At 38.4% G+C, this 15,745-nt stretch overlaps 1 protein-coding gene across 3 annotated transcripts in view; it reads right to left on the reverse strand.

The window, feature by feature from the left end:
- arid4a (AT-rich interaction domain 4A) overlaps positions 1-15,745 on the reverse strand; it is a 39,569-nt gene that overhangs the window by 3,227 nt on the left and 20,597 nt on the right. For 2 of the 3 annotated variants that reach the window (XM_012969010.3, XM_012969011.3), the window contains exons 12-22: positions 13,034-13,106; positions 8,964-9,058; positions 8,779-8,876; positions 7,692-7,932; positions 5,592-5,842; positions 5,126-5,326; positions 4,217-4,301; positions 3,822-4,014; positions 3,634-3,696; positions 997-2,163; positions 152-256 (exon numbers count right to left, since the gene is read on the reverse strand). In XM_012969010.3, coding sequence (XP_012824464.2) covers positions 152-256; positions 997-2,163; positions 3,634-3,696; positions 3,822-4,014; positions 4,217-4,301; positions 5,126-5,326; positions 5,592-5,842; positions 7,692-7,932; positions 8,779-8,876; positions 8,964-9,058; positions 13,034-13,106 — 2,572 coding nt within the window. The remainder of the gene's footprint in view (positions 1-151; positions 257-996; positions 2,164-3,633; positions 3,697-3,821; positions 4,015-4,216; positions 4,302-5,125; positions 5,327-5,591; positions 5,843-7,691; positions 7,933-8,778; positions 8,877-8,963; positions 9,059-13,033; positions 13,107-15,745) is intronic. The other variant, XM_002933730.5, reaches the window with a different exon arrangement.

The following is a 15,745-nucleotide window of genomic DNA, read 5'->3' on the forward strand; positions in this document are numbered from 1 at the left end:
TTAGAAAGACCAAAAATGCTAAGCTAATGTTGCACTATTAACAGTGGCATTATGTTTGCTCTCGCTAAAGGGATATTTCCATAAAAATAATGTCTGTGTGTTTCATAGCAGTATCATGCTCAGTCGAGCTTCCAATAATGTTCACACTCACCTATGCCATTCTTTTCAACTTTAGATGAAGTACTTATTCGCTTTGGTGTGCGCTTTTGTTTCTTTGCTAATGATCCACTGAGGCTCTCATTTATCCTTTTATGACCTGAAATAAAACATATCATAGGGAGTTACTATAATGACGTGCTCGAAGGAGGAACTAGGGTGCCTGTCAACAGTTCCCATAAAAAAAGCACAGGTTACTCTCTGCTTACGGGGGACATTTGACAGTGACATTTTCCAGACTTTCCAATGGCAAATAGTGACAGAATACACACAATATGGGTTCATTTTGCATTTGAATAATGAATTATTTCTTGAGATAAACAAAGCAAGCATGGGTACCATGGGTAGAAAATTAGATTACCAGTAAGATTTACTACCAAATAAAGCCCTCTATAAGCCGATAGTGTGCATAGAGGCTACCTAATAGCCAATCTTAGCCCTTATTTGGCACCTCCATGAACTTTTATGATGCTTGTGTTGCTCTCCAAGTCTTTTTACATTTGACTATGTCTGGTCCTTGCAATGTTGTCTATTAGATTACCAACACACAGGTATGGCCCCTAAGGGCAGTGACACAAGGGGACATTGGTTGCCCACGACAAACCTTCACTACCGTGGGTGAATAATCTCGGGGGGAGATTAGTAGCCCGCGGTAACGGAGATTTGTCGTGGGGCGACCAATATTCCCTAGTGCCACTGCCCTAACAAAACAGGGAGGTTTTGTACAATCTCTCTTACAGGAGTAATTATATACCTTTGACCAGATATCTAAACTGAAGGCATCAGACTATTTGAAAATAGAATACATTTCTGTATTTAAAAAATGTACTTCATGCTTACAAGTAATAAAATTACCCTTTTCTGTTATATCTGCTTCCTGTGCCGTTACACTACAATTGCTTGAAGTGGTGCTGGCCTCAAATCCATTTGCAGATTCGCTCTCACAAAGGCCTTCTTGGGATTCTTCTGCCACACTATCCACTTCAATTGTTATGTCACTTTCACTTTTTATGCTGTGTGACTCGTCATGACTGAGTGCAAGTGGAGATGCCACAGAGTAACTATGGGGCTGTATTGCAGGAGGCAGCGTAGGTGGGTGTATGGTTTGTGTGTCTTGCTCCACCTTTTCCATTACTATATCCTCTACCTTGTCCTTTTCATCAAAATCACCCAGATCCACTTCATGGCAGACCAGATTTTCAGGCCCAATTGTGGGCATTGTGTCCTGGTCCTCTTGGTAGGGCATATTAGTGATTTCATTCAGTGGTATATCAAATTCATCAGTCCTTGTGCTATGCACATGTTCAAGCTCAGCTGTTAAGGAGGGCATTTCCTCGTTTACATTTGGAAGCTCCTCATCTTCATGAATAGTGTTAAAGTGTTCCTGAGCCTCATTATTCTCTTCAGTTTTTTCCTCTGCAACAATGACAGGCAGTTCTGGGTCACACTCTGTCCGCAATTTCTTGTCAGGAGAAGACTGCTCTAGTGGTTTTCTTTTTAGTCCTTTTTTCTCCTGTGCAAGTTGGTCATTCGGAAGTTCTGCTTCCTTTGGAGTGAACGGCAGCTCCTTACTTTGTAAAGGGGATAATGATGGAAGGTCTAACGTGTCCTCTTCCACATGAGGCTCAACCAATGTATCTTCCTGAGTTGCTGACAAACATTTTGTGTTCTCTACAGAAGAATCTTTTGTTTTACTTCTCCTTCCCTTGGACTTTGGCAGATGTTCTGCCTCCTTTATTTCTTCCAATTCTTCTGTTTGCTTTCCGTAAATCTGAACGATTTGTTCACTTTCCTCCACTTCTTGTTTTAAAGTTTCTGCTGGCTTTGTTGGACTGTGTTCCGGATCTTTTAGAAGACAAATTACTGGCGGCACTTCCTTTACAGGACTGATATCAACTAGGCTTAAAATGTTCTCTGGTTCTTCTTCAGCCTTTGGTAGGACCTCCTCCTCTTTTACTGATGCCTTTTCTGATGTTTCATCAGATTCACTTTCAGATGTGCTTGAGTCTGGGATGGGAAATAATAAACAAGAGTTAGAAGAGGCATGTTAATGATATCTTTTGAAATAAAACTGAATTGTAAAAATGTCTTTGCTGGTAATTCAAAATGTTTAAGGCATATTAATAAATATATTAATAAGGATCAAATTATTCTTCTTAACAGTGCTTAGTCATTCTATAGCTTATAAAAGCTTATAACAACTCCATGTAACATTAATATAAGAATAAATGCATCCGTTTGCATAATAAGGATCAGGCACATTTCTGTTTCATGATCTGTATAGTGTTGCTTTTAGTATGCTTACCATGACATAATCATGTCTGATTGGTCAAAAGATGTGAGCAACGCTATTTTTGTGTGAGCAACATGTTTTTTTTGCTCTAGAGCTTAAGCTACATTTATGGCTATGATTATTTGGATCTTAACTGAAAACAGTAACAGACTACATGTTTCTTAACAAAATGGCAGAATAAGCCACCAAAAATTCAAACTAATTAGAGAAGCCATCATGTTGGTTTAAAAAGTGCAATCATAAAGGTTAAAGGAGCAGTTCAGTATTAAAATGAAACTGGGTAAAATATAAAAGTTTTCAATATAGATAGACATCTGCCTTTATAGATTATATTTTTGCCTAACATAATGGCCAGAGCTCTACTTCCTCCTTTACAGCTTTCTAAGCCGTTAGCAGTCAGTAACCAATCATTGACTTGAGGGGGGCCATAAAGGACATACCTGTTTAGTTAGTTTGCATTTGAATCTGACCTTCATGCTCACAAACTAAATGAACAGTTATGTCCCATGTGGCCCCCCCCTAAAGTCACTGACTAAAGGTGGCCACACACGTGGCGATTTCCGATCTTTCGTGCGACCATCGGTCGGCCACAGATAAGGAGGTAGAAACAATAGGATTTCTACCTCCTTCTGCCGATTCAGCCCTTAAGGCAGATTTTGATCAGGCGCCTTCTAACCTGGCCGATCGGCGAGTCGACCGATATCAGCAGCCTCTTGCGATATCAGTCGACTCGCCATACACATACTGAATATCATACGAAACGGGGTTTCGTACGATATTATCGGTGCGTGTATGGCCAGCTTAAGAGGTTAGAAAGCTGAAAGTAGGAAGTAATGTTCTGGCTAGAATGTTAGACATCTGTCCACTCAAAGATATAGGTTGTTTGTAAATAGCCTATTACTCGAAAGATTAGGCTGTACCCATCTTATAGCTTACCCTCTTCTTTGAGTATTCCAATAAACTCATTAAACTCATAAGCTATTTACTGATTATGGGTCTCATCTAGGATTTTGTTTCTATTCTCAAGTGGGTATTATTCAGCAAAAACAATATCAAAAGAATGTGATATACCGAAAAATAATCAAAGAATGACAACTGGGTGTGCAAGAACTACTAAAATACTATCAAAATATGTGGTAGCTATAAAAGTCATAATGAAAATGCTCTGGTTACCCAATACCCACCATTTGAGCATCTGTCAGAATCATATAATCCAGAGCTCCTCCTTGTTCTTCTCCTGGCTGATCCTATTATACAAAGGAAAATATAATAACTAAGTAAAATGAAAATACATATGAACAAACAGTATACATTTTAAACAATGCTTGTAACCTAAGCCCTTCATTATGACTTTTATTTGCACTACATTTACCTTCTAGCCCATTTGATAATGAGGAGCTATCCGATAAGCTATTTCTCATGTTTTTAACGGATGTCTTGCCCTCGCTAGTCGGAGTTTTTGGCAGACCACAGGTCATATTAGTCTGATGAGCTGACTTTAAAGGAGGACGGCCTCGTTTTGATCGCTTATCATCCTCTTTCTTTTCTTCATTTTCATCTTTATTCTGGCAGGGAAATAATAAATTAAAATAAATAATGTATATAAATTAAAGACTCAGAAAAATCCACAGACAAGATAAACATATTTTCAAAAAGGGGTTGTTCTGGCCCTCTAAAATTTGTATGGTTTATTCCTCACTTTTTAAGCAGAAAGACTCATGGAACATGGTAAATGGTTAATTAAAAAAAAAATTGTTTTGTAATTACTTTTGTTTTTTTCTTTTGCTTTTTCTTTGGTCCACCCTTGTCTGAAGGCCAGATGATTCTGTCAGCTTTTACCCATTCATCATATCTGCAAGAGAGTACATTATCATGCTACTGAAACAAAACTATATGCTGTAGGACATTGCCTCTTAGATAACAAAGTGTAAACATTGAAAGCAAAAGGAATAAGCTAAGCCTAGCTGTGGTTTATAAAACCTCCAAGTATAATATCAGATGGGGTGTATTGACTGCCAGTGTCAAGAGGAATTTTTATTTAGCCTGTGCTTTCCAAAATCTTGTCTGAACAGACTGAATGTGACCCAGTGTTGACAATGGCTCCAGTTCCTTCCTGCTTTCACTTTTTTCGATTCATGTAGTGCTGCTGCACCTATTAACGGAGGGGATTCCTGGCACTACTGGCACCTCCTGACCATGCGGTAGCTCCTGTGTCAATAGGTGCAGTAAGTTGCGCCTTTAGAACAAGGTGCAGGTGTCACTTGCTGATCCCTGCAAATGAGGCCAGACTCCCTTCTGTGCAATTCCATCCAATTTGGAAAATGCATGCACAGTTGCATTAATTCTGGCAAACCAGATGTAACTGCAGTTGCTGTGTAACTGCTGCAAGCACATTGCCCCCTTGCAACTGCAATGTCATTGGAATTCTGGGAAGAAATGGTGCACTGTGGGGAAAAAACAAAGCTACTGCATTTGCGAAGTAAAATGAGCCATACTGAGATTAAGAATTAAAAATTAACACCATTCAAAACGTTTCTCCCAACTGGTTACCTGGGGTTGACAGAAATTAGATGTTTTGACCAAACTGAGTAATAGTTGGCAGCATACAAATAATCAAATTAATACTTTGGTGGGGCACATATGGACAATAAAAAAAGCTACATTCTTCACACTTACCTTACATTCCAGCCATAATAATGAACCAGGTATAATAGCTCTCCTCCATCCACTTCCGTGCTTTTTATATTTGCCTCATAAATTTTCTGAGTTTTCCCACGCCCATACTTCACTTTAACTTTAGTTCCAGCGAGATAGTCTCGATCCTCTGTGTCTTCATCCTCTTCTTCAGTCTCTCCCTTGTGCTCAGAATCCTCTTTTCTATAAAAACAATAAACAAGGCCATCTATCAATCTCATCAATACTGTGCATGAAAACTAACCAGAATGCTGACAAGCAGAAAAGGTTTCTTTCCAAAATAGCTCTACACAAGGAACCAACGATTTTCTTAAATCACTGGGCGAGACTAGACTTTGAGGCCAGTATCATGTATTTTGCTGGTGTCCATAATGGGGCTTTATTGAGTTCTGAATGGCTACAGATTGGTGCACCAACATTTGCATAGTGATATTAATGACTTATTTACCCTTCACATGGTTTTTCATCATCTTCATCAGATTCTCTTTCTGACTCATCTTGCTTTTTGGTTTTCTGATCTCCTTTTGCTCGGCACTGTAAGCTCCTTCGCACAGGAGTGCTTTCATCTTCCTCCTTTTCCTCTGTTTTGTTCAGGTCTTCCTCAATATCCTTGTTTTCCTTGTTGTTGTCCTTTCTAGTGTCACTGTCCTCAACATCCGTCACAACAGAAAACGCATTGAATGCACACCTTCTCCTCCCCTAAAAGAAGAAAAACATTTATCAGCCAAGGATTCCAATCAAATGGTATATAAAAAAACATTTCTTTTTTTGTTTTCTTAACAAGCTTTATTTTAACAATCTTAAATCTTTAATTCGTTTCACCACACAGGAAGCCCAAGATGTACATCAATAAAAGGGATATTTATGTCAGAGTTGCAAAAGGCAACACAAACTTCCTTACACAAGATATTAATATAATGTGTCCCGAATTAAAAAAAAGCCTTGGTCCTGAGTAATCTGGATAACAGGTCCCATAACTGTATCGCAATATACGGCAGTGTTTGTGTGTGTACATACATAGTTACATAGTTACATAGGGTTGAAAAAAGACCTGTGTCCATCAAGTTCAACCCATCCAAGTAAACCCAGCACACCTAACCCACACCTACCAATCTATACACACATAAGGGCACAGACACTTTTAAAAGGGGGCTAATTCGGTCATCTATAACACCTTTTTAAGCTGGAGGGGGTTGGACAGCTTGTGTCCCATACATTAAAGACCAGTAGTCCTAATCTGAAAGGAGAATATTGAGGGTAGTTCATTCAGCTAACAGGGGGAAGCTTCTGCTAATTTCTAAGTTCCATGTTATCTGGAGGTTGCTATAAACCCCAATCCTGATCCCCCAAGAAACATGACAGTTTATTTTCCGCTATATAAAAATATTCATGCAACAATAAACCAAAAATATTTGTTTGCCATTTTCCAGTCATCTGTATGCGTACACATATACACACACAGGTTACCTATGACATAGTTAGCTATTCACATTCCTTCCGCAGCAACATTAAGCATTACCAGCTGTTTCTTTTAGTCTCTTGCCCCCACATCTAATTTGTAACTCACTCCTATTAGATTTCTATGCAGACAGAACAGGAAGTTTAGAAGTGGATGGTGAGTGGGAACACCTGTTCTACATTTGAACACACACACACACACACACATATATTATATATATATTACACACACACACAGATAGAGATATAGATATAGATATCTATATATAGAAAGCAATATGGCAACTGGCACTCACGTAAAAAACGGTATATGGAATGCCTGGGTGCAGTATCAAACAAAAATATACATGCAGAAATATGAGCCGCACCCACATGACTTAATGTGAGAAAAAAATAAAAATTTATTGAAGCATAAAGCTAACTTTTCGGCTGCTTTCACAGCCTTTTTCAAAGTGAAGAAGTCCTGTGGGTGCGGCTCATATTTCTGCATGTATATATATATATATATATATATATATATATATATATATATATATATATATATATATATATATATATATATATATATATACACTTCCAGCAAAGGTAGCACACCACAAACAATGAGGAGAATGCCCGGGTGCTCATGCAAAAAATCCAAATAAAAGTGCAACTTTCCCTGATGAAAGTTCCAGCCTGGAACTGAAACGTCGGATTAATAAAGAAACCATGCTATAATAATAACTCTTTTTGTCTTCATGACATGGTGTTAAAAGCCCCGTGAGTGCTGGCCTCTCTTGCACTTATATATATATATATATACACACACACACACACACACACACACACACACACACACACACACACACACACACACACACACACACTAAGAAAGCCCTTTTAGCAGTTGCCTAATGAAAGGTCTATTATGCTCACAGTATGTCTTAAGTTTAAAAGTATAAGCCATCTTAAAAATATAAACTTAAATATAGACTTAAATAATTCCTCAGTGTTTTTATATGCATGCCATTATTAGAAAAAAAAAATTGGAATACAATTAAGTCTATGGTAGATGGACTTTCCATAATTTGGAGTTAAGAAGTCATCATACCCTTGGTGATTTCATTTCAGTTTCAGTCTCTTCTTTTCCATATTCGCTGCTAGAGTCCGATTCATCTTCCTCTTTCATTTTTGCATCTAATAAAGGCGATGCTGTCTCTTTTTGCTCACTGCTCTCCATTGGTTTCTCTTCTTCCACTTTAGGCTCTTCTATTGGTTTAGGATCATTATGGTGAATAGTCCTAAACTGAATATTTGCAGAGCGACAGTACTCCTCAAACCCATACAGATACCTTAAAAATAAGGACATTTTAAGTCAGAATTAGTGTTTTTTTCAGTAGGTATTTGCTATCTCATCATGTTCATGAAGGACTTATTTCATGCAGGGACAATAAAAGCCCAAGAGCATGTGTTCAATGTGCATTTGAGATGCAGGTTTGAGCACAACTAAATGCATTCACTAACTGATTCCATTATATTCTGCTTGGTTGTCAAGCATTCAAAGTTGTGTTTTTCTGCAGTTGTGTTTCATTGCAGTTTTTTTAAAAGCAACATGCTGCATTTTCTTGCGCTGGAAGCATGTTCATAATTCAGGAGAATAGAGGGTTGCATTTGGAACTGATAAAACGCACTTACCTGCATTAAAAAAATACATATAAAATGTTTTTTTTTTCTGCTCAGAATGCATTTGTAAACACATTAAAAATGCTTGTGAGTATAAGCCCTTAGCTAATACAGTTCCTGTGATTTGTGTGGAATATTGACTGGTTGCTTCTATGGCAAAATAACAAAATTAATGCCTGCTAGCATGGCAGAAAAGGGACAAGTAAAAACATATACAAAATTGTGAGATTTATATTTAAAGAATATTTAAACTTTTGGCCTAAAATATTCAACACTGAATCGTTATATGGGAAATAAAAACTAGTGGTTGCATTGATACAGGTGCAAACGTGTTTTGTAAGCAGTTTCTTACAGGAATTTGTTCATTCCTGTCTTCCCTCTACAAAGCAACACTGAGGGGCCTATTCACTAAACTGCAATAGAGTTCCTTATAGCAACCAGTCAGAATGTTGCTTTCAGCTTAGAAAAGGATAATTTAGGAGTTATACCACTCTCAAAATTGGGCGAATACTTACTTTTTGTATGCAGTTTTTACATTATATGACGCAGCTGAATTTAATATGGGAATACCAAGGTCCATATAAATTTGCTTCCACACAGCGCCGCTTTCAATCTGCAGAAGCAAACCAGGAAGGAGTTAATTGATTCCGTACTATAACCAATGGCACGTTTGTTTGTTAGATGGGGAAGCTTTACTTACATTGTCACAGCCTCCTTGCTGGTACACAAGTCTAAAAAGTTTGAAGAGATTCAGATCCTTGTAGCCTAATACTGGTGGCTTATTGATTGGAGTACCTGTCATACATTATAGAGAAGGGGAGAGGGTCCCATAAATAATGTATTAATATAAAATTGAACAAAATCACTGGCATATCAGATGGATAAGAGGTTGATGTTATAAGATACCACACTGGAATATAACATATTCAGGGTGGCAGAAACCCAAAACTCAGCGAACACATCAGAAAATTAATCCGGAAACAACCCAAAAATGTAAATTTCTATTACAAAACTATACTGTCATCTAAATTTGGTGATGACAATTTGGGAGAATGCTGGATATCTGCTGAACTGAAACCCTGACAAGTAAATTAAACAGATGCAATTTGGACTGCATACATTCATCTGGCTGCACTTGAGATAAAATAAAAATACTTGTGTTATTTCTGACTAAGGAGTGATTTTGTGTAATATCTGAGAACTTAGTAACTTGTAAACCTAAAAGCAGAATGTTATTGGGGCTCCCTTTTAATTAAGAAAAAAAAGTGATGAAGTCAGGAGCTGTGATTAGACAAGAACAGTTTTCTCCCCAAAATGATGAGGTAGGTGACAAAAACCTTAGGCCCCCACACAGACCGACCAAACTTACAGAACGAGTCAGTGCCCTGGGGAGGCGAGCACCCCTGTGGCATGGGCCCTTGGTCGGGTCAGTGGGTGAGGGACAGCCTACAGTCTGATGCCTGGAGGCAGCCGCTGCAAAAGTAGAGAAACCAGAATCAGGTTGATAAGTGGTCCCCCTAATAGTTAGTTTCATGAAACACAGCACTGGCAACCACAGGAATAGGCCACACCTAGTAATGAACAAAGATTTTTTCAGTTAAAGGTTTATAGCCAAAACCTCCAAATGTGCCTTCCCTCAGATATCTGTTGCTGTTCTGCAGAGCAATGTGGAACATTAAAGGGATTCTGTTGTGATTTTTATGGAGTACTTTTTATTTCTAAATTATACTGTTTACATAGCAAATAATTCACTCTACCATTTAAAATGTTATTCTTGAACCAACAAATGTATTTTCTTTAGCTGTAATATTGGCGTGTAGGCAGCCATCTCAGTGCATTGTGCCTGAGCCAAGTCTGAGCTGTCAGAAGAAGCCAGCGCAACACATTAGAACTGCTTTCAGGTAACCTATTGTTTCTCCTACTCCCATGTAACTGGAGGAGTCCCAAGGATTTCTTACTATTGAGGAAGTGGGGTTATATCAGTCTAACTTGCAGCGCAGCGGTAAAGTGTGACTGAAGTTTATCAGAGCACAGGTCAAAGGCTGTAGCACCCTGGGAAATGAAGAATATGGCTAGTCCCATGTAAAATTTTAACCTTAAATATAGAAAAAATCTGTTTCAATGCAGGATTCTGTTGGAGCAGCTCTATTAACTGATGCATTTTAAAAAAAAAAACAAAAAAAAAAAAAAAAAACACGTTTTCCCATGACAGTATTTCTTTAAGCAACTCATAGGGGCTGATTTACTTACCCACGAACGGGTCGAAATGAGTCCGATTGCGTTTTTTTCGTAATGATCGGTATTTTGCGATTTTTTCGTATTTTTTGCGATTTTTCGTTACCAATACGATTTTTGCGTAAAAACGCGAGTTTTTCGTAGCCATTACGAAAGTTGCGTAAAATCTGGCGATTTTTCGTAGCGTTAAAACTTGCGCAAAAAGTTGCGCTTTTTTCGTAGCGTTAAAACTTACGCGAAACTTTGCACCTTTTAAGTTTTAACGCTACGAAAAATGCGCAACTTTTCGCGTAAGTTTTAACACTACGAAAAAAACGCAACTTTTTACGCAACTTTCGTAATGGATACGAAAAACTCGCGTTTTTACGCAAAAATCGTATTGGTAACGAAAAATTCGTAAAGAATCCGAAAAAAACGCAAAACATACGAAAAAGTCGCAAAATGTTCGTTTTCAAGTCGGAACTTTTCCAATTCGGGTCGGATTCGTGGGTTAGTAAATCAGCCCCATAGTGTAACACTGATGGATATTACCTGTAAGAATTACCAGTACAAAAGGCTGTTCCCACCAAGCCAGTTAATGAAACACAAGGATTTAAAATAGCCTTACATTCTGCAAAAGGATGGAATGTGTAAAGTATTTAAAAAATGGTATTTAAAAAATAAACAAAAGGCATCAGATTGGCAAATACTATGCCAAAAGTCTCATGCTTTGTCTCGCATACAAGCTATGAACAAACACATGGGGATAATTTCTGTGGCTGCAATAGCTGGACTTTCCCTCTACAGACAAGTTTCAACCAGCAGATTTCCTTTGCCATTGGGCCACACCCCTGGCCCAATCAGACCATAGCCTTAGGTTACTTCTTACAAAGGCATTTTAAAACTAAATCAGGACTGCTGTAGAAGGACATAAAGAAGGTTGTGGCCATAAGAGCATTTAAATTGGAGACTGTCTGTACAGTTACAAATGTAAAAGAATATTACGTATGAACACAATTCAGTGACCCTTTAAAAGGAGAAACCTCCTTTCTGTTCCCATACAGTAAGTAGTATTGGTTCGCTACATAATTGGGGTCGAGTGAGTAGGCTGAGGCAGCACTACGCAGGACTCTTATGGTCCACAAATTGACTACTGAGATGTTACCTGGATATGACCAGGGTAGCAATCACTAAATAGTTCAGCATATCAGTAATATTTCTGACCATTTCTCTGGTCAAAACAAGCTGGACATTTTGCTCAAAGAATAATAGTTCCTTTTTAGTTCTTGTAAAGTTATTACATAAAGTCACACAAATACCAGTTGTAAGGCATGGCTATTTATACGTTAGTGAGAGTGCCTGGGTAAAAGTATTATAGGTGAGTGTATGCACACAGAAACAGGGTTGTTTTTTTTTTTATTATGAATTTCCCTGTACATTTCAAGCTTAACATCTTATACAGCCTCTGTTCAAGTGATCTTGTTGCACTGGAGAGAAGGACAAACTATGCCACGCCTTTATAATTAATGGGTACAGACTACCATTTAAGAAACAACCTAATCTCTCTGGAGCCAGAAAAGCCTTCACTTCCTTAGAAGTTCATTAAAGCACCACCAGTGAGAATTGTTCATTTTACCTTATTAAATTTGTAAATGGAAAATCGTGTCCCATTTTATATTCATTTTAAAATGGGCTATGCGGTGTTCAGTCATCTTACATGTGCTGCCTAAGGCCAATGGCACACTGTATTTTATATGACGTTGTTTTACAACTGGCATAGAAACACCCATGCAGTTTTTCATTTGTCTAAATGGAATAAGTCTGTCACCACTAGTGAGAGGCAGACTCCATTTAAGTAAATTGGCTGCACGGCCAAGTTTGAGCACTTGTTAACTAGTTGATAACATGCCCTATGAGTCATAGGCCTAAACAAAACCCCACCCACCATGTCTAACAGTCCCCTACTGGAAACTAAAACTAGACATATTGTGCCTTTAAGGCACCTGTATTGAATGGGCTTTGTCACCAAGAAAAATCTGTATAATAAGTAATTTTTTAAAATAAACATGAAAACCAAATTCTTTGTTCATTAAAACATACATGCCTGTAATAAACATATATAAAAGTCTCAGTTGTCAATCATATTTTGCCTTTCCTGCCTTTATGCCTCAGGCACAACATTCACGTGCAATTTTGCACCTATGCACTGACTGACTTATGTCACTGACCACCTCACATGCTCCGTCCCTCTTCAATGTCTTTCACTGCTTAGCCTGTGCATGTGTAGATGCATCAGGTCCTCCTTTCTGTTGCATACATTAGATTTTGAATGATGCAAAGCCTTGATAACAGTCTCCCCAAAATGGTGCCTACCTGTATTCTTTAATTGTGGATACCAAAAGACGAATAAAATGTCATTTAAAGAAGTCATATAGCGTAATAAGTTTAGTTTGCTCAGGTAACATGATAAAATAGGATTTTGAGCTATTTATTAGGGTGACAGGTAATTAACTCATTCACAGTGAAACAGGAGAATGTCACCAAACTTTACTGTACCTCTGTCTTCCATAAACTTGTAGAGTTGTTGAAGGAAGATGTCCCTCTCTGCTGGATCTGCCTCCTCTTCAGGCTGAAAAACATTTCCAAAAAAAGATATTAAACATATAATCTAGTACTCTTAGATTTACATTAATATTATTAAGACAATAAATATATAATGAACACTCCTCATGTCCTGATAACCAGCAGGTAACAATAGCACTACACAACAGAGTTGACCCAGGACCCAAGATAAACTGCAATCCACTCGGGATCCATAATGGTGATGAGCCAAGCCAGAGGAAAGGGAGTCACCTGCTGACCACCAAATAATTTCTATGTGCCCAATGTCTACTGCCTGCCACTTTTGACTTGGCAGTTTCTTCTTCACTCAATCAGTACCAGGCCAGCTCTCTGGGAGACAACCTGCCTGTTGGGCGAGTGATGGAAAAGCTGACAAACTGCCTGCATTTTAAGGGTACTTAATAAGCCAACATTTGACAGGGAAAGGAACTCGCAACTCACTGACACAAATTGTCACCACCCAGCAGTATATTTATCTTATTCTTTGCCCTGTCTCACAACCTGCCAAGCTCGGATATATTAAGGCTGATGGTCCGTGGAGCAAGCTAGTAACCCCCAATAGATCACTGCTAGTGTGGGTGGCTCAGAAATGCCTTTCTACCAGCAACAATAGGAGTCACCAATGGAAAGGCCTACACATCGCTTCAGCTTTCCAAAGTCACGCGAAGTTGCCTGCAGGAGGAAACTTTGGAAAGCCAAAAGGGATGCATAGGCCTTTTCACTGGTGACTCCTATTGTTGCCGGTGGAAAGGCATATCAGAGTGGCTAGTCGTCCACGATAGCAGGTAAATAACTCACTGCATGGGCATTTAGCCTAAGGCAGCACTTTAAGGGGGAAAGTGTGTTTTCAACTGACCACCACTGAGTGCCTGGGGGCTTGTGCAATGTCAAATAGCCTGAAAGAATTTTGTATACTTGGGGGAATCAACTTACAATGCTAAGAATTAAAATGAAGCAAAAAAAAAAAAAAAACCAAAACAAAACATTTTCTGTACAAGGATCCCGAAAACATTCCAGCCAAAACTAACAGATCCTTTTCTTTTCAAAGTGACTTACACCTATGCCCTTACATTATATAATGTATCCTTACCAGAAGCACCATTACAGATATAGGATCGATGATCCAGAAAGCTACAGATACAGGAATGCCATCTCCTATAGAGTGCTATTTTACCAAACTATTTAAAGCTTTTTCTATATGCTTCAGAAATGTTAACAGTGTTTCTTCTCGGTTGTTAACGTGGTTATACAATGGCCAATCCTTCAAGGGCATCTGACAAATAGACCTGTGGCCAAATGGACAGATACCAGACAGACAGATATTGGCAATACGTGTGGATGCCCATATTCTATTCAAATGTATTACAAAGGTATTATGGTCTAAAATACTTACATCAGAAAGTGTTTACTTAGAACACACTAAACTTTTACTGTTTAGAAACCTGAAGGAAAATTAATAAGGGTTGATATGCATACAAAATAAAACATCCTCTGCTATCTTGAAAATATACCTATTACAGTCCTCCAGCAAAGGCTGTCCTCTCTTCAACTGACAATTAAAACGCTTTTATCTTCACTTGGGGGAGAATTGGAAAGTTCACTGAGCATTGTGGGAATTGTAGTCTTGGGAATTGTGGAAATAATCTAAAGAAAGTCAACTAGGGAGTGAAGCATTTTATGGGATGCGATTCCTGCATCAACAAATAGTTGGCAGCCTCTTCTCACTGCCACTGTTACCCTCAGTGCATAAGGGGCTTGTGGCGTTTCACTCATGCCAATAAAATCCCTCAGTATGAAATGACAGCAGCAGCAAGGGATGACTGCATATTTGGCTCCTCACGTCACAGGAACTGAAGTTTTTCTGCTCATGTCGACGTTGAGTGCAGTTATTGCAGTGATACAGTGGCAGCATGGTATGCACAGGGAGGGTAATGCATAGCAGTTCACCTACAAAGAGTAGATGGGTTTAGCGATTTATGCTTTTCTAGTATTTTAAGCATAATCAATTAAATGCAATAGCAACAGAACAGCAGCAGATTCCGCTTGGGAAAGTGTAGCAATAGCATACACCACGATTATCCATTCTCTGTCAGGCCTCAAAAGTAGCCAGTTACCAGTTCCTTTTACCCAGGAACATCTAGCTAGGCACCTAACCATATCACAAACATTTCAGTCTCTTTCTACCCGTGGAAGAACAGATGTATGAGAAATTTCAGCACGTTAAGCGTGTTATTCTTGTTACGTAGGCAAGTAATATTAGAAACCATTAAAGACAGGATATCTCAAGCAACATTCTCTCAAGAGGACTGCATGCAAAATGCATACTCACTTAGAGAGAATGGTTGTCGCCGTGCACTGACAGTACAGCCATTCTGGCAGTGAACTTCAGAACAGAAAAATAATGACATTAAGAACAAAAGTCTTTTAATTTAAATAGTATGGATGCTTTAGTAAACACCCTATAGTCAATGCACTGCAGTAACAAAAAAAAAAATCCTTTTCTGAAACGACTGCAGCTTAGGACACTAGAAAAAAAAAAAAAAAAGACAAAAGCTTTGTCTTAAGTGTCTACAACAAGAGGACAAAACTCAGTCACAATGTAAAAGCTACTGCAGACAATGGACTGAGCCCAAGCTATTCCTTTAC

This window comes from Xenopus tropicalis, chromosome 8 (assembly GCF_000004195.4).
Source record: "Xenopus tropicalis strain Nigerian chromosome 8, UCB_Xtro_10.0, whole genome shotgun sequence".
NCBI lineage: Eukaryota > Metazoa > Chordata > Amphibia > Anura > Pipidae > Xenopus > Xenopus tropicalis.